The sequence below is a fragment of the Zeus faber genome (assembly GCF_960531495.2).
Source record: "Zeus faber genome assembly, chromosome: 19".
NCBI classification, from domain to species: Eukaryota; Metazoa; Chordata; class Actinopteri; order Zeiformes; family Zeidae; genus Zeus; species Zeus faber.
Window position 1 is genome coordinate 5,287,511 of NC_137206.1, and position 20,145 is coordinate 5,307,655.

The 20,145-nt window shown below is 45.0% G+C and overlaps 1 protein-coding gene across 1 annotated transcript in view; it reads right to left on the bottom strand.

Annotated features, from left to right (window-relative positions):
- Positions 1-20,145, bottom strand: part of abi1a (abl-interactor 1a) — a 58,555-nt gene that overhangs the window by 9,351 nt on the left and 29,059 nt on the right. The window contains 8 exon segments of the mRNA XM_080020213.1: positions 1,063-1,090; positions 1,092-1,106; positions 1,108-1,137; positions 1,140-1,167; positions 5,656-5,808; positions 6,839-6,957; positions 8,336-8,350; positions 14,582-14,758. Coding sequence (XP_079876339.1) covers positions 1,063-1,090; positions 1,092-1,106; positions 1,108-1,137; positions 1,140-1,167; positions 5,656-5,808; positions 6,839-6,957; positions 8,336-8,350; positions 14,582-14,758 — 565 coding nt within the window.

The window sequence follows — 20,145 nt, forward strand, 5'->3', positions numbered from 1 at the left end:
TTCAAAAAACACTGGTATCTGCCCAGAATTTCAGCGCATCCCTACTAAATATGCTTTAAATGTGATTCTTTCTGTTGCACACTTTAAAATATCTTTATTTTTATGGCGTTTTTTTTTTTTGTCGTATGTTCTATATATTTTTTGCACATTCTTTACTGTTGCTGGTAAGTAGGAGGAGTCCTTAAAAACAGTGTAAGTCTGCTCGGCCAATATGCCGTATTCTGATTTCAAATTAAAAAGATGATATAGATAAAGAGACAGTTTGCGAGAAACAAAATCACCTTTTTATTGATGCCGTCGGACGGGGGTGGGAAAAATATATAAATATATGAGTGAGGTTCCACTTAATGCAATATCCTCAAACTCCTGCCACTGAAAGTGTAACGCTAGCATGATGTAAAGTGCCACGCCCACAGCGCTGTGGGCCCTGCACACTGCGCAGCCCTCATGCAGCTTGGCCTATTTAGACTCACTTGTGCTTAGAACACAATGGAACCTCATAATCCCTGTCTGGTAAACACGGTCTGTGCGCGGAGTCGCCTCAAATCACTCCCCGCCAACAGCACGCGCTCTTACACCTTTGTTGAGCGTCGTGAAGTCAGTTTTGTCAAGGGTTTGGCTTTTAAAAGTAACACCGTAGGTTAGACTGTGCATTGGCTCAGGGTGAAAAGGAGGGTGCAGATACCGGCTCAATGAACAAGAAGTTTTTGAACCACGTCAAGGGGCTTATTTGGCAACGTATATTTTTTTTATAATGAATTAATCATTAACTTTATGAATTTCCCGCCCATCGGTTGGTGATAAATTTGAGTATTTGAGTCTTATTTCAGGGCTTGTCATCTTCCCCTCATGTCCTCTCTTTTGAACGCAGCACATATTTTTAAATGACATCTATTATTATTTGCATAAGTATTGGGACTCTTTAATTGTATTTTATAATTACCAGCATTTATTCGTGTAGTGATCCCCCCCCCCACCCCCCCTAATGAACAACCAACGTGTCAGGGGTAATATGGGGTGGACGTGTCACTCGGGGCCCCGTCACATTTCACGTGCACTCACCCGGTCCTGAGTTTGGGATGGAGGGGCGGCGGCACGGCGATGGGGCATCCCGATACCGCTGCTGGCCGCTGTTCTCACCTGCTGCTGCTCCCCCCGCTGCTACCGCTGAGGGAGAGAGAGAGGGGGGGACGGACGAGCGAGAGAGAGAAAGCAGGAGGAGAGAGACGGGTTTGCGGGGAGGAGGGGGGAGAGGGAGAAAATTAGGTTGGAGGGAGGGAAAGCGAGCGAGCGAGACAGCGAGGGATGAGTTTTGACTGAACCTTCTGTCATGGCCGGCGCGTCCAGCTAGCCTAAACACACAAGAGGTTTACGTACACATTCACTTCAAAAACATTTTAAATGAGCTCGCAGAGAGAGAGAGAGATGAAGAGAGAGAGAGAGAGAGAGAGCCTTTACTGAGGGCAACAAAAGTGGTCCGCAGTAACGCTGCCGTTAGAACCAGGTTGGATGAAAACCAAATTAAAGTTGTTTTATTTAAATATCTCATTAAGCACAAGGCTCCACGTGATCGAAGGCGGCGTCATTTCCAAATGAGATCCAGCTTCCGAAAAACGGATTTCACTGACGTCCAAACTGTCTTTCTGTTACACCACAAATATCCAAATTATGATCACCCTGTATCATGTTATGAGTTATTTATGGTATAACACATAGATAAGTGGTACAGTCATAAACATACGAGGGTTTAAAGTAGACATCCCTGGTTGACGCCGCGGGACAGTTCGACAAGTCCATATCAGTTACGAGGTTATTACACATCAGAGAGGAGGTCAAAGGTCATCGGCCTCCCGATCTGATAACCAAATCCCAGCATCTCAGGCCCAACGCTCCCCCCTCCGTCTCTTTCATCCCTGCCACACAACTGATCTTTTCCCCTCCCTCATCCTCCTCTAATCTGAGTGGAAAGTGAGCCCGCCCCGCCCCGCCCTGACCTCTTGACCCCTCTACACCCGTCACTCCTCATCCCGTTCCACCGAGAGCTCAACCCACCCCCAGCACACGCCCGCGGGTAGAAGCACCATGACGTGACCTAATTACAAGCAAAACCTATTGATGAAATGAAGTCACACAGAGAGAGGGAATAAAAACATATAGAAATCACCAAAACAACGTTTTTGTTCCCCCCCCATCTATCACTCTGCACCTTCTGTGAACTTAACTTATTTCTATCCATCCATCCTTTCTACTCAATGACAGCAACATGACACACACACACACACACACACACACACACACACACACACACACACACACACACACACACACACACACACACACACACACACACACACACACACACACACACACACACACACACACCCCCGCCGGGGCTATTAGGGAGTGTTATCAGACCCAATTCATGTCCTTTCAGCCCCCACCCCTCCATGGCACCCCTCAACACCCCGGGCTTTCTTTGTTCAACAAGGGCTAATTCTTTAAAGACATCCTTTCCCCCGTTTCGTTTCAAATTCTTTCGACAGGAATAGAAAACTCCTTGTGTGCGCGAGATGAGAAACGAGAGCACTCGGCAGCGTCTCCGGCCGGCCCCCTACGCCCGCCCGCCCGCCGCCCACGGAGCCGCTCCTCCGCCCGCCCCGCCGCCGCTACCGACTTCACATAAACCTCAAAACATAGGAAGAAAGGGTTTTTGGTTTAGGTCTAGGGGGAGAGAGAAGCCAGTCGGACCAAGGCGGAGCCAGGCTCAAGCTCTGGCTCAGGTTCCAGAGAGAGGACAGGGCTCTGAGCTACACCTCGTCTGACGGCCATACTGAGGATTTTATTATTGTAGTACCACTGTAATCATGGGGAATTTCATACAATATACCAAAAAGTGTTGACTCAGTAACATGGTTACCCAGCCTTGTACACATATAAATATATATATATTTTTTGTTATTTGTTAATTCATTCTCATCAACCAAGTGACTGTTTCTAAGACTTTTCAAGCACTTCAGCACAAAAGGGGGTATTTTCAAGGTATTCTAGTACTTTTCTTACATTTCCGAGGACAAATTTCAACCACTTCAAGCACCTCAAGGACCTGGTAGGAAGGCGGACCGCCTACAAAGTTAAAACATCCGACACCCCCAGAACCATTTTTTGTTGTGCACACAGATCCGGTTAAATGTAAATAGATTTGGAAACGCGCGAAAACACTTGAAAATGTGTACGTGGGCCTGGGAATTTGTCAACGTGGCGAACACTTCCTACATACAGTCAGTCGGGTTTGCGGAGGCGACGGCAACGTACAAATGTGATGACAGAACCAAAACCTTGAGTGCCTTCCTCCAGGTGTGTGTGTGTGTGTGTGTGTGTGTGTGTGTCTGATCCACACACACTCCCTGTATTGACTCTGGAGCCTACGGAGGGCGACGGAGACGGGTGGGGCGAAGGGACGTGGCGGGCTTGGGGTCTTTGTAATCAAACAGTGATGGAGCAGCAGTAAGAGGCCTGGTGCGGCGGACCACGCCCACAGCCGCTCTGCGTGGGCGGCGGCAGGTAGACGGTGGTTTGAGGAGGAGCCTTTCACACACTTATGGGAGTAAACAAGTCAGACATGTCCGGACATACTTAGCGTTTCTTACCGTCGGATCCAATGGCATTTCATTTTTGTTTTGGTGTACAGTCTGTCAGTTGTTCATGACATAGTACTAGCAGCAGTATAGGGTTGCACAACGTCGTGAATAATCAAAGGTGGAAATTGGGAAATAAAGGCAAACGCTTTGAAAGTCATTGAAAAGCACAATCTTTGTGAGAAATAAAAGCATTCCCTTCGATCCTCCTTTAAAATACACCTGTACTGTGCATGTAGCAGGGTTGAAATATAACGCCGATCAAACGGGAATATCTTAACCAAAACATGGCACAAGACGGAGCATCGCCTTGTTGTGTGTATTTATACAAAAAAATTTAATCACCATTATGACATGGTATTTTTATTGAAATTTGGCAATATTTCCAAGATTCCCGAGCTTCACTTCCCACGGAAAAAGTCTGCAAAGTTTCCATAAATGTAATCCACAAAAGTAAAAAATAAAAAATGTTTGTCTTTCCATGATCCTATCAGATGTTTGTTATTTTTAATGGCCCTTGTGTGAAAAAGAACACAATGCCATCAAACAGAAGATGTGTGTCATGTGTTACTGGAGGATTATAGTCCCCAATTCGCAATTTAAAAACAACACCCATTTGGGTTCATGCTGTGAAAGAAAATTAAGTAGAAAAACTGAAGGACACCGATGGTACGGTGATGTTCTGTCAAGGGGCGAGAGAGAGAGAGAGAGAGAGAGAGAGAGAGAGAGAGAGAGAGTTGGGAAAGTGCGAGGGAGAGATGTAATATTTATGGCCATCACCGTCCACATTACGGCCTTTCTAGCTAATGAGGAGACTTCAGTCGCTCATAACTCAGATTTGATGTGTGTCGTTCGCCGTTTGTCTTTATTTTTCTAACTGACGGAATTCTAGGTAAGCGTTCTGAGAAGGGGATACACACACACACACACACACACACACACACACACACACACACACACACACACACACACACACACACACACACACACACACACACACACACACACACACACACTTTATATCATAAGCTTTCAGAGATATTAACATCAGAGTGATTCAGGCTTTGCTCACAATCCCTGGAAGCCCCATCCAGACACCAGCACTGGATCCCAGGGTCGTGGAGTGAACGAGTGGAAGGGGGGTGAAGAGGTGTGATGGCGCTTTAAAGCAGCAGAGCGAAATGGAGAGATTAGGAGTGTTGTGACACGGAGGGCAGGGATGAGGTTTTTTTTTTTTTTTAGGGAGCCGCTTTGCTCACATCAGCACCGGTGCAGAGAGCTGTTATTCACGCTGCGCTCAAGAGCGCCGAGCTGCCCGTCGCACTCTCAACCTCTCCAAGGAGTGGAGAAACAAAAATAAAGTAGAGCGGCCCCTGACTGTAGAAATGACAAAACAGGACACTACTATTATTAATATTACTACCACTATTACCACAAGTACCATTATCCTCATTATTGTTATTATAATAATGCCGGATTATTCCCACTACTATCCTGCTTTCCCAGCAGACTGTAGAGAGATACAGGTTCAAGGTTATTTGTCACATACGTCCTACACATATGGTGCAGGGAAATGATAAAAGGGCCACTTCAAAAGCCCCGCAAAACAAAATATTAATAAAATACAATTAAATAAAATTCTCACACACACACACACAAAAAGATATGTAAGAAAATAGCAAAATCTATATAATATAGAACACAGACAGACACACAATATGGCGATACACATATTTACTAAACTATATAATTATTGCTGTATACTATTTGGCGTAGCTGCCACCTGCACATATTGATCTCACTCGGTATCATCTAAATTTGGGACGCGTGTATATTTTATTATTTTTATTAGATATATGTTGGGGTTTTTTTTACTCGCACTGTGGTCGACCTCGACAGAATAAACAGCTGAATGATCCCCTGCCCCGGGGATCAATGAAGTGTTCTCATGTTATCTCATAGGACAGTGCGTGGCACCCTGCGGCCGCAGGCTGAGGGGTTGTGGGCGTGCACCGCGTACCTGTGCGTGCGCTGCCTCTGGTTGAGCGACGCCGTGCGCCCGGGGCTCTGCTGCTGCCCGTGCACGCTGCCCAGCCGGCCCGGGCTCGTCATGTAGTCGTTGGGCACTGTGGGCGGCTTCACCGGCTCCAGGGTCTTGTAGGACACGTTGCGCCTGTCACAAACGCACAAGGAACATTTTAAAAATAAGAACGACGACGCAGAGGACAGGACCCACAGCCTGGCGCCGCCAACGGGCCCAGTCCGCTCCTTTCACCCAAGTGTAGTGTAGTGTAGTGTAGTGTGTGTGTGTGTGTGTGTGTGTGTGTGTGTGTGTGTGTGTGTGTGTGTGTGTGTGTGTGTGTGTGTGTGGGTACTGCAGCGTTCTAAACCTCATCGCGCCATCCAGCTGGGAAGGTGTGCGTCGATGTGCCTAAAAGCTGGAAAGCGGCAAGTTGAACGCCTAGTGTCTGATTAGCGTTGACGAGCGCTGCGGTGTGTTGGCGTGAAACCAAGTGCCAGCGTCACGCGCTCACTGATACGGGAATGTTCAGAGAAGCTCCGGCCGTGGTTCTCTCCCAGTTCTGTCGTATAACCACGCGTGTCCGCGCAAATGAGAGAGCGCGCACCGGAGAGACAGAGGGGCGATTTTGTAGCAGCAAAATCGTCCTCCTCTGCTTTGCTGGTAAAAAAACAAAAAAAAAAACATGTGTTCTGCCAGGTGCGCTAACATGTATGAGGAATGTGTCATGGTGATTATTATGCGGGAATTGATAAGAAATTGTAAACGGAAGCAAAAAAAAAATAAAATAAAATAAAATAAGTTATTTTATTTTACTACACTATGAAAATATGCATTCTGCATAGTTTAATATTGTGCTGCTGCTTTGGTTACAGTAATCCGTCTATAAAAATAACTTCATTTCCAAATAAATAAAGAGCTGCCAGTGACCCAGGCGTCAGGGGAGGGGTGACAAAAGCGCTCTGTTTATTTGGCCATTTCCTCAAAGTCACAAATTCCAGGAGGAACTTAGAGAGATTGTCTGATGAGATTTATCAGATCTGACCCAGATTCAGATCAGTTAAAATAAGCTTTTGAAACTCCCCCAAAAAATTTAATGAATAAAAAAATAAATTAAAAAAGTTCCATAGACATCATAAATGGTGAGACGCGAATGAAAGGAGAGCAAACTGGAAGCTCTTACCCCAGAGTGCCACGCCCCGACATGGGTGGGCTCGGCGGCTTCTGCGTCGGCGGGTTGGTCCTCGATAGCGTTCCTCCTCCTCCTCCACCTCCTCGCACCGACTGGTTGTTTCCATGTTGCTGAGGGCACAAAGAGTACGACGGAGGAGCTGAGTCCGGGGCGGGGACGCTCCGACCGCTCGCTCCGACTCCGTTTGGGGACTACGGCGCTACAGGTTTACCAGATGTGCCTTTTTGTCCAAGAGGGTATTTCAACTTTTGCCGCCCAGGCTCTGTGGTGGTCTCTGTGACGCCACACAGTGCCTGTGCGACGCCGGCAGCGACTCCTCAAGGCCTACTGCAGACGGTGACGGGGGGACTGTAGCTCAGGCAGTAGAGCTGGTGGTCTAGTGATCCAAAGGTTCCTGGTTGGATCCCAGGCTCCTCCTGCTAGCATGCTGTAGTGTCCTTGAGCAAGACACTTAACCCCTAATTGCTCCTGATGGCTGCGTCCGTCGGTGTTTGAACAATTGTAAGTCGCTTTGGATAAAAGCGTCTGATAAATGACTAAATGTAAATGTAACTTAGTGATGCATGAGTTACTCGACTGGGATACTCAAAAACAAACAGTAAATGGGAGCGACCGGTGTCAAACTGAATTTTAGCTCTTTTACGAGTCAACACACATTTGACGCTAACCACCTGATGGTTGACATTTTATATATATATTTTTTATATTGTCTCAATTTTCAGATTTTGGAAAATTTCAAACTACATGGTGAGAAGAGAAACTTACCTCAAAGTGATGTACTTTTGTCAAATGTACTTAATTTTTCTGTATTTTGTAGTTGTATGTTTTAATGTATAATGTTTTATCATGAATGTATTTTTCCACTTGAAAAGGCAGGAACACCATTGCTTGAACAAAAAATAATTATAATAATAATTCATAAAAAATGCGTTACCGTGGTTTGTGAGCGGGACAATGAAAGGATTTTAAGTTTCATTTCTCACCATACTGTTTCAATTTTCCAAAACCCGAAAAACAGAGACAAAATCTAAATTCTAAAACTGTGAGCTATGATCAGGGTCCGGGGTAGGGGAGAGTGTGTGCGTGTGTTGACTAGTGGGACGATCAAAAACTGGATTTTACGCCGGTATGGTCCTTAAACCACGGCAGGACTTCACCTCTGCATTGTTATACCATAATATCTCAAATCGGTAAATCTGGGAAACCTGTAAGAACGCCAAAGGACATCTACACAGACAGATAGTGGGGAGTTATGAGGAATCTACAGACATGTCAATTACAACATATTCAGCTCTACTGAGGTTATGGGGGAGGGGGGGGGGGTATTAAAGCGTCTCAGTGGTGGAACCTGGAGGACCGTGAGTTTGTTATTATGGGATGTACAAACAACTACGATAAACCACATATGGAGGTGTTTTCTGAGGGAGGGATGGGAGTCTATCAATAATTGACTATGCTTTGATGGGTCATGTGACACAGCAGGCTTACCTTGGCTTTAAGCCACTTAGCGTGGGCAAAAGGAGAAGAGAAAAACAAAAGAGAGAGAGAGAACATGTCAAAACGGCCATGTCTAAACGGATGAGGAGTCGACAAAGTATGAGCAAGAGAGAATATGTCCATATACTGTATATTCACTGAATGTATCACACACACACACACACACACACACACACACACACACACACACACACACACACACACACACACACACACACACACACACACACACACACACACACACACACACACACACACACACAGTCTGGTGGAGTCTGCCTCCACCAGACTCTGAAGGTGTCCTGTGGTATCTGGCACCAAGACGTTGGCATAAGATCCTTTAAGTCCTGGAAGTTGGAGGTGGGGCCCCCACGGATCAGGCTTGTTGTTCCAGCACATCCCACAGATGCTCCGTCGGATCAGGCCCTAACCCCACCCATCCACACGACTACAGGGGCAGTGGCTCAGGAGGTAGAGCGGGTCACTAGTCATCGGAAGACTGCCGGTTTGATCCCCAGCTCGTCCTGGTAGGGTGCTGATGTGTCCTTGAGCAAGACACTTAACCCCCGAACTGCTTCCCTGGCGCTACTGTATGGCAGCTCACTACTCCGAGATACGTTAGTGGTGAAATGCATTTTTTTTTGGCCTCAGTTCTTGTACTCTGTGCAATGACAATTAGTTGAATATAATCTGATTTAGAAGAAAACGTGATTCATCAGACCTCCACCTTCTTCCATTGCTCCCTGGTCCAGTTGTGACGCTCCTGTGTCCATTGTAGGTGCTTTCAGGGGTGGACAGGGGTCAGCATGGACACTGTGAACGCTCCCATACGCAGCAAGCTGCCATGCACTGTGTGTTCTACACCTTTCTATCATAGCACCGTTCACTATTTCACCACTTTGTGCTACAGTAGTTCTTCTGTGGGATCCAACCAGACGGGCTGGACCTGGCTCCCCACAATGAGCCTTGAGCCCCACGACCCTGTCGCCGGTTCACCGGTCGTCCTTCCTCGGAGATCTTTTGGTTGGTAGTAACCACTGCATAGCGGGAACAGCCCACAAGAGCTGTGGTTGTGGAGATGCTCTGACCCAGTCGTCCAGCATCACAATGTGCTCCTTGTCAAAGTGGCTCAGATCCTTACGCTGCTTCAACATCAACTTCAACAACTGACTCTTCACTTGCTGCCTCATAATAATAATAACAATATATAAAAGTATATATATATATATATATATATATATATATATATAATGATAATATATAAAAGTATATATATAATAATAATAATATATAAAAGTATATATACACAATAATAATATATAGCAGTATGTATATATAATACACTTTTTTACATTATTTTTTTCATTTACTTTGGCAATGTAAACACACTTTTGTTTTCTCATGCCAATAAAGCCCTGTGAAGTGAAATTTAATCGTATTGACAGGGAGGGAGGGAGGGAGAGGGAGAGAGAGAATGACTCCTCAGACTATTTACGCTGAGTAAACACTGAGTAAGGTCTGGGTAGAGCGGCGGTTACGAGTCAAACAACACAACACATAACTCCTGTTGTTCTGACCCAAAATGCACCACACCCATCCAGAGCTTTGACAGAAGTGGCCATGCCCTTATCTACACCTGATCTTCATGTTTTTTCACTACATCTGTATACGACCAAGTCTTGTGTAATGTAAGAAATACAAAACAATTTAAGATTTTGTTCTAGAAATACACAGCCTGAAGTGTGTTGGGTATATTTACAAGGAAAAGCTACATTTCCCAATTTTTTGTGTATTTTCTTTTTATTAATTTTTTTTTTTAAATCATTTTTCAACCTTTATTTAGGGGAATTTAACCCCCAAAAAATGGGCGACGGTGAACGAGTAAGCAGATGGCTTTAAGAGCGAGAAACGCAGTGATGCTGTGAGCGCGGTGAGCTCCGGCAGCGCGGGGCCGCTCCGCAGCACGACAAGCTCAGAGTCAAGTGGCTCATCCATAATGCAGGCTCCCTGGTGGCCCCCTGCAGAGAGCAGCGTAGCGTCGCAGGGCAGGGGAGGAGAGCCCACGGAACCGAAATAGAGTTCCTAGTCCAGGTCAGCCCCAGCAGAGTCTCTGGTCCTGACGCTGAAAGCAGCTTGTTGATGCGGAGACAGGACGCCGTTTGTGCTCCAAGTGATCAGATCGAGACAAATACAGACTTTTATAACTGGATCAGTGAGAAGGACCGGGGTTGTTTTTCTTGGCTCACGACCTCAATGAACAATTAGGCAACAATTATACAGTGGCAAACGTTCTTCTTTTTATTATTATTTTGGAGCGCAGCGCCACCAATGCTTAAAATGTAGGCCTTTACGCAACAGATTGAGGCTCAATATTGAGGGTGACATTAACGGTCAAAGCGCGGATATTCCGCATTGCATATTAGGAAACCATTTCATGTGAATTTGAACATTAACATCGGCTTCTTTCATTATATCATAGAGCTCCATAATGGATTATACAGCAAGTATGATACTTTTAAAACCTATTCAACTTTAAACTAAAATTTCAAATATCAATATATGAGTCTTAGAAATCAATTCAAGTGTCCTGACATGGGGCTTCGACCCCAATGTTGAGGATCGCCAGAGGCTGCCGCCCGCTGCCTGTGCTCACAGCATCGCATCAAATGGTTTTCTGCAGAGCACTGATTTTATTTATTTTATACACTTTATTAATCCCTCCAGGTGAAATTAGGTCTCCTCTGCATTTGACCTATACCAAGGTTTTTGACTGTATTCCATTCAAAAACAACGTCACAACCCAGAGGTTCACATGAAATAGATAACGGAAACAACGGAAGGGATTTATTAAAGGAAACTAAATAAAAGAAAAGAATCCTTACATTTTGGTAGGATTCATTCTCAAGGAATACATTTTGAATGAATTGAAAATTCATTATAATTTTCCCAATCAAATTTACAAAGGGAAATTTTTAACATTTTATCTTAATGACATCTGACATCATTAAGACGGAGATAAAAAAAAAAAAAAATCCCCAAAACTCTGTCTTGCTTGTTCTGGTTCTATGAGAAGCAGGACAAGGTGCCTGCGTCTCATTTTCCATTAGCCAAACACAGCAGCGTACCAGAATAACCCAATGTCATTTGCGGTGCAGTTAACTGAGAATGGCAGAAGGGCTTTTAATCTGCTTTATCAATGCTTATCATGCTCCAGGAACAGAATGTTGGACCCCTGATCCAATCTGCTCGGCGGCAGTGATTGATCGGCCGGTTGATAGGCAAGGCAAGTTATTTGTAAAGCACCTGTCATACACAACGGAAATTCAAAGTGTTTACGTAAAGGCATAAAAAGCCACGCGATGAGAATAAATCTACTCACTACTCTACTACTTAGTTTTGAGTCATCAATTTGGAATGAGACATGGCTCAGAAAACACAGACAGTCATTCTGAAAGAACCCAAAGGTCATGTATATTATATATGGGTGAAAAAATGGGGGCCTATCACGTTATTAAACAGTAGTGTAGTGGAGCTGGGACAGCGTCATATGATCCTGGAAGGAACCCTCCACGTCAGAGCATTAACACAAGGAACCACATCTTGATTGCTAAAAAGTTTTCAATTTTCATCATTGAATACTCAGTTTGGCGACGTGTCATGTAAAAGTTGAAATTGCTGTTTGTTGACGACGCAGCTTCACGCCGATGCGAATCCCAGTTTTTTGTTCCATATTATAAAACTAAAGGGTTCCGGCTGTGAAGGCTGTATGAACATTGGCGACTTTAAGATGATCCCTGAATTCATTTTGTATGGATCCATTTTTTATTTTTTTTTATATTTCATTGCACTGCTGTGCAGTGTTCCCTGATATCTATTACTCCTAGTTACTCTCAAACACTGCACAATTTACATACATACATATACATATATATATATATATATATATATATATATAAATACAGTTTCTCTTTATTTTGATTGCTGTATATAGATGTTAATAGGATTCATACCTTTTATATTTCCTTAGAGTTTCATTTTATTATATTATTTATTTTATATATATATATGGTTCTTTTTGTACTACTCTGCCAGTACAATATGTATATGAAAAATAAATCTTGAAGTATTTTGCTGTTATTCTGTCGTCAAAAACAATCCGATCGATCAATCCTGAAATTAACAGACTGAGTACTTTGGTTTCATGACACAATGGGTGTCACAAAGATGGCAAAGGTCCGGAACAAAGAGCGAGCGCTCCAGGAATCATCCCGCGGAGGAGCGGTTCAGCGCCGCTGGAGAAAGCGGAGAATGTGATTACGAGGGCGGGTCCGATACCTAAGTGCCTTTTAAAACGTCTCGCAAATTTGTCTCCCGGATCGCCCTCCTCACAGCGCTCCCAGAATAGAGGCCTCTTCTGAAAGCCTGATGATGTAATCCCGTTCATTCGCACCCACCCCCACCCCACCACGCTAACGCCAACCCACTCCACAGATTCCTGCAGGGTCAGGAAGGTGCATTTGGAAGATAAAAGTAAAAGAGAGGAAGCAAAGGAGTGTGCGTGTGCTAGAGCGAGGGAGAGAAAAAGGCAAGTGACGGATTGTGATGTGTGAGAGAGAGAGAGAGAGAGAGAGAGAGAGAGACACTTGGGTATATCCCTGGCCAAGGAGGAGAGAGCATGTGGGAAGAAGGGAAGAACATTAGACACAATATCAGCAAACGTGAACGTCGGAAGGAGAGAGAGAGAGAGGGCGAGAGAGGGAGAGAGAGAGGGCGAGAGAGGGAGAGAGAGAGGGAGGGAGAGAGATAAACGGATGGGAAGAGACAAACCGGTGAGGAACACTGTGACCAATCAGTGCGTAGAAAGCACAACAGGGCCAGTAAGACAGAGGGCGAGCGAGACAGAGAGAGATAGAGAGAGAGAGAGAAACAGACTGAAGGCAAGGATAATCAATTCAAGGGGTTTTTTTTTTTGTTTTTTTTAAACCAGGAAACAGAATTTCTCGGCGCAGTGTGTCAGGGCTGAACCTTGAGAAAACCTTGTTTCACGTATTGATCCGTTCGAGCAAAAGGATTCTTTTCTAAGACGCGTTTCCCTATGTGATCGCACCCGATGCGTACTGTACCACCCCGTCCACTGAGACAGTTGCTCTAATAAGAGTGAGGAGGTACAATACGTCTTTAAGCGATGGTTTGTTTGAACACACAGAGAATCTCCTGAGAGGGCCAGAAGGGGCCTGCCAAATCCACCGTTTGTTAAAGAGCGATTGACACAGTGATCCACCGTGTGATCCGGGCTTAGCAAATAGCAAAGCTCTGCCATGTTTCCTCCTCGGGCTGTGTGATATGACGACACGGTGAATGCAAACACTAGGGATGCTGCGGTGAGGAATTTTTCCCACCAGTTAATAAACTGACAGTTTTCGAGTTAATTTTTGCGTATCAACTTCATTGTTGATATGCAAATATTAACTAAATGGGTATTATTTCTATAAAAAAAAGAAGGCCAAACGATGATCAGCAAGTAATGTAACCGATGTATGCTGAACACCGTGTAACATTGGTAACTGCGGCAACCCTGGTAAACACGGTAGTAAAAAAAACACTTATGTTTACAACTTTTTCCATGCGTGTTGATGAAAAACTATCGTGTTTTGTCTCTGAACATCCACTTGATAAGGATATTTCAAAATGCCCCATTCATGGATCATTGCAACATGTGGGCCTTATATTTTCAGAAGCATTTTTAACACGTTTCAGTTCAAGGTTTCGGGTGGATGAAAGTTTCGTTTTTTAATTTAGCATGTTAAAAGTCAGATTTTGATATATATGTATACGGCTCATCTTTGTCCGCTTATCTCGCCTCGCCTGTGAATTTGAGAGCACCGACAAGCTCCTTCCCGTGATGCGCCGCATCACGAATAGGCTTTACCAGGTGAACCATGCGTTACCACGTGCCCCGTTTCCTCGGACAAACTGCTCTGACGCCGAGCTGAAAAGAACAGCATTTGATAGGTTACAATACAAGGGAAAGGGTTCAAAGCTGTAGCTGGACTTATAATGCCAATGTGCGCTATCCCGCTTGTCTGGAAGCCAATGTTATTTGACGGGATTCAACAGGATTTAAGGGAAGCGGGACTTGGCCAAAGGGGAAATAGGACACCCCTGAACAAAACAATACCAGATCAAGGAGGTGTGGGGTGAGTCAAAGGAAACAGGAGGAGGAGGCAGCGCGCTCACCTTGACACCGTGACCCACGTCGTCCAGGACGGTGTAGTCGATGGGCTTCCTGATGTAGCGGACGGGCCGCTCCATGTTGCCCGGGGCTATGATCTTGTGGGTCCTGGACGTGTTCTTGTTGGTGGTGAGGATCCCGATCTCCCGCCGGGCCACCTTCTCCTTGTGGATGTCCACCGTCTGCGGTAGGGGGTGGGAGAGGCGACGCGGGTTATGATGAACGCCGCCATGGATTTACGCTGATACACAACGGGGACTGTCGGGACACAGCGAACTAATCGCGCTGCAACACAAGGAGGTTTAATTGAATCGCGCAGCTGCACTTTTCATCAGCGAGGCCATAATCTTCTTACGCAGCCGGGACCCGCCAATAATAATCGATTGTGGTGCAAACCAGACGCCACGCCGCACAATAACCCGAGTGTGTTTATTAGGACATTTATCGCTTCGGGGAACAGTGAGAGCGCTGCCCCCCCCCCATGGAGATCTGACATTGTCAGTAAGTGAGGAGGCCTCCAAGTCTTTAAACATGAATGGGTTTATATATACGTATGTGCAAAACTCAGACAAAATATAAAATGCACTGTTGCTTCCTGCAATATCTTTTATTTCAGGAATTATTTCAACATAAATTCAAACATTTCATTTGTGTGTGTATGAATGTATGCATTTAGGGATTTTCAGTTGACGAGAATATGGCGATACGACGTTTCTAGATACAGGTACACTATCAATACAGTGATGTAACACAATTTTACTGTCTTAAGGTGAAATGCTTTCAAAAACAATCGATATACACCAGGATAAAATACAACCTAGAGCACAATACCGTATAACTGGGTTTCATGTATAGGGTTTTTAATAGCAGTACCAATAACAATACCTTTATTTTGGAAAATGGCCTTTAGATTTAGATGGTCTTTTTTTTTGTACCGAAAACTCTAACCTTTTTGAAAGAAAAGGCAAATTCCATCATCTACCCTTACATCACTGTACAGAACTCCTGTTTGGTTTCGGCTCTCTAACTGGCATTCGATACGGAGCGCCACAGGGGGTTTCAAAGCTCCGTAGCGTCGATGCAACTCGGCAGATACCGCAAAAGTTTCACATTTCGCCACCCGGCACAATGACCCGTCACCGCTCAGAGGTGCACAGGAGCAGCTGCCTTTCCTCAGAGATGAAAGAATGCAATGTTTCATGGCAGCGGGGCAGACCAAAAAAAAAAAAAAAAAAAGAAAGAAAAAGGGTCTCCTCACAGCGGAGGGAAGGAGGCCGTGTCCAACAGAGGAGCCCATTCATGGCACAGCGGTCCCGCTCCCCCCTCTGCGGGACGGGCTAAGGCCCGACCGAGGAGCGCTCGTGACAGAGTTTGACGAGACGGAGGAAACTGACAACCGTCAAGCGGGACAACGCCAGCACCACCCGGTTGAAGCAGGGCTGGGGGGTGATGAGCTCTTCAGTGAGGACTTGAACATTGGATTAGGGCGGATACTATGCCACGTCATGATGTCGCGCAGGATTCTTACTACGAAGATGTTAAAAAAAATTAAATAAAATAAAAAAAAAAAAAAAAAAAAAAAAAAAAGATGCTGGCTCTAAGGAGGGCTTGACACAATTAACTCTGGTTGGTTAGATCGATTAAAATTAATTTTCGGCAAAACCCCCTAAGAGGGATTGATTTGATCTGGTGGCGGGCTATTACACAAACATTCATCTGTTCCGCGGCACAAGGTTTCCTTCTGCACGTACTGTGGATGCATTATGCAGGGCTCCACAGTGATGGTTGCCCGGTCGCCCTCGGCAACCAGATTGAGTCAGTTGGCAACCATTTTGTGGCCTCTGGTCTTCCTCTTTGGCAACCAACCACCCCCCCCCAAAAAAAAAATCCAACACGCACACCAAAATAAATCAATGTGTTGCATTAGTGATATTAAAATATTGCTGTTACAGGCAGAACGCGGCTCGTGCGTTGGTGCGTTTACTCACTCACAACAAAAAGGACATTTGGGAAGTCTTGGGAGGCCAATCTGAAGCTACAGGACGGGCCAGGCATGCAGGAGGTAACGTTTTCTCAACACTTTGGCGATAACGTCCAATCTTTATATGTTAGACTAGAATTTTGCCAGTCCAATCGGATTTGGCTGCTCAATACGAAGATTCGACTATTCGTTCCATTTTTTTTTTTAGCAGCCGACATGAATCTGAGTAAGACTCGTGTTCTAACGCCTTTGTTTGTCATCTGCGATGCGAAAACATCCGATTTCCAGAGTCAGGGAAAGTAAAAGTGCGCGTCCTTCAGTTATAAAACGGAGCGTCTGTGCCGCCGGGCCGCCCACAGCGCTGCCAGCCGGAGCCAATCACAGCGGGAGGCAGGAGAGCGAGGTTGTTACAGTCAGGGAGGCAAACAACTCGCTTTTCGGCGAATGTCGCGTTCAGGAAGCGATGCTACGTTCAGATCGCACTGTCCGTGTAGCATTGCGTGTCAGATGAAACACAAGCTACAAGGGATTTTGTAAAGGATGTCTGTAATATAGCTTTTAAACATTATTCCCTGTCACATTTTCATTATTAGGCTGATGTTTAACTGCATAGTATCTTAATTACTAAAAACATAAGGTGACTAAAAATGAACCATATTTTCAGTTTCGGCAACCAGAGGCTGATGCCAGCCTGGCAAATCACTTTTAAAGGTTAGTGTTCAGCCCTGGCATTCTGTCCACAGTTAAAGGGACTTGGACTTATTTCATTATTAGTAACGTACAAAAATAAATACTTGTTAAGACCATTATACTATGTTTTATTCAAAGAAAAGAAAATGTCTCCAGAATCACTGTTTTCTGAGCATCATCTGGGGTTGGTTCCCTCTAGGAGTTTATGGGCAATTCAACCAGAGGCTCTACTGTTTTGAAGGTACACAGTTGAGGATGTATATGCTGGAGTATCCGTCATGCACTGTGTAAAGGATGACATGTTTTTTTTCACGGGGTACACCGAGTTATCTGCAAGTCTATTGTTCACATGTTCACACAAAGTTGGTCAGGGATAATTGCTCCCAAAGAGACTCCCCCATCAAAGCGAAAAAAAACTGTGTTTGGATGGCCTGCTGTGCCTGTTTGAATAAAAGAGGAGAAGGAGAGCTGCATTCGGGGATCTTCTTGAACCTGTGTGGGGATGCCAGGATCTCTCTTTACCAAATATGACTCTAGCCGTACAAATGTTCCTTTCTAGCTTGATGAACGGCTCGGAAGACATTGTTGGAATATGATTCAAGCTAAAAGCTTTGGTGCACAAAAATAGAAAATAAATTTAAACTAATTGTTTCCATTGGCATCAATCGCCGATTTATGATGCTTAGTTTATCGCCAAAAAGTATTTACGACCCCTACCTCACCTTATAAGGTCATAAATGAACCATTCTTTGATTTAAATGGCATGACTCAGTACAACCACACCTGTTGACCATATTTCCTTCAACTAATCCGTTATCTAAATGGAATACGGAAAAATAATCCAAACAGCCGCAACGATGACTATTTCATGTTTATAACAATGGATGTTGCAATCAGCCAGAACATTTTAGCGGGACACATCTGGGATCTGTTATTAGGTCTGTTATTGTTTTAAAAGTACGTTATTTATTCTAAAGCACTCCACACTCTTTAAATGCCCCGTTAACAGGTCCCTAAATACCAGTAAATTGTTCTTTATACATTGCTTGCTGTAACAGATATTACTTAAGAACGTCTGCTACGGTCTTAAAGCCCTTCTTTATCAACATGGCTTTAATAGGTTACCGTTTGCAAGTGGATGTTTTCAGGGGATATTTGAAGTTCATTAAGCTTTTGGGTTTAGAATGAATGGCATGAAAACTGCTATGCAAAAGAATCAGCCCCCCCTGGTGGGGGCGTATTTGAGCTCGTTGGGAGAGTCCGGGCACTCTTCCCGGATAACTTCTTTAGAGACAGCTTGCTCCCTCACACACACACACAGCATGGACACGGTGACATTTGATGGACAAGGTAGGAAGTGCAGCAGGGTTGGGCGGGGGGGGGGATTGATGAATCTTTATCCGAACACTCCTTTGCCATCAGTCGAGAATGAATTTTGGACAAGGCGACTTGAAAGAGGAGTTCCACCAAAGAGAAGGAAAAAGGAAATGTTTCCTGAACGAGGGAGTCCGTCGCCGTGCTGTAGCCAAACTGGGAAAGCGCCGGGGTTCTGGCGGAACCCCCCCCCCCCCCCCCCGCCATATTGGCCGGCCGCCGACGGGAAGTGAGAAGGCGACTCGGCGTGAGCTCATTTCCTTCCTCTGTACGCTAAGAAAAATAGGGTCCGCTGAAAACTTCACTTGCTTTGGTTCACGCAAGTGTTGACGGCAAAAATAATTTAAAAGGGTTCCCTCCTGGGCAAACCCTACCCTGTTGAGAGCACTGGCGGAACCCCTGACCGGCGTCCACGGCAAATTAAACGGAGCCGGCGAAAATTCAAAGGGTCCGAGGAGAAGAGGCTCGTTGGACTATCACAGTGAACAGCTCCTGTCTGAGAGCTGACAACATAATTTCTTCTTTCTTTCGAGGCAGGCCTCCCTGGATTTGGCGTTCTTTTGCCGCTGCTGACTCGTTTTTTCAAGCAGGCACTTAGGGTGCGTAGCTGATCCCAGCAGCAGACTGTTTTGCAGTTGTGACCAAGTCTGTAGGAGTAAGGGGCCCCGAAGACGTCTTGGCAAAAACTGCAAGGGTGGATGATTCACATGCTGTCAGCCACATGGCTAAAAACATTTGGGGCCTTTCCTCGGAACACGGTCTAGCGTTACCCGTGGAGCCTCTACTCATGTGTCAGCTGCTGAACAGCGGCCTTTTGGGAATGTGGGACCTTTCAACTTGAAAAGTTTCCTCTCCTGAGGATTACGGTTGTCCTTCATTCAATCCTCCATACCATTCAGGCCGTGGCCACACCAGCATTCATTACAGCAACATTTCACGCCATACATTAAATGAATTCCAAAACAGTCGCCACAAATCAGTGTTTTTTTCCTCCCGTAGTCATTTTGCTGCAATGCTTTGACTTAGATTTCAACATCTGAGACATACATTTTCAGAGTCCACAAAAAGCTGCTTGAGCGCGGTCGACCTCTTAAGCGACGGTCTGCTGCGGAATCCAAAAAGAAGGAGGCTATGATTTTAGCTGTCAAACCATGTCATTCTATACAAATTGCTAAACAAATGACACGCTGCACGGCTTGCAGTGATTCTTGAGGCATGAGTAGATGATCCTTTCATTTGCGTTTTATTCTTCATGGCTGCCGTGCGGTTAACTTGTTAACCAACTACATAGCCTTGGAACCGGTGCCGTCTACTTTTCAAGGACACGCAAAGGAATCTCAACTGCTGATCTCTGGCATCTCTGTGACAGAGGCCTTTTTGCCAAAATGTCCTGTTATCTTCAACTGTTTCTCCATTCTCCCATAATATTATAAAATATTAGTGTAATTCACAAGTTTATTTGTTTGATTTGCCATCGATCATCTACGGGGGAAAAGGGCCGGTGTGAGTAAGTCTCATTGCCTT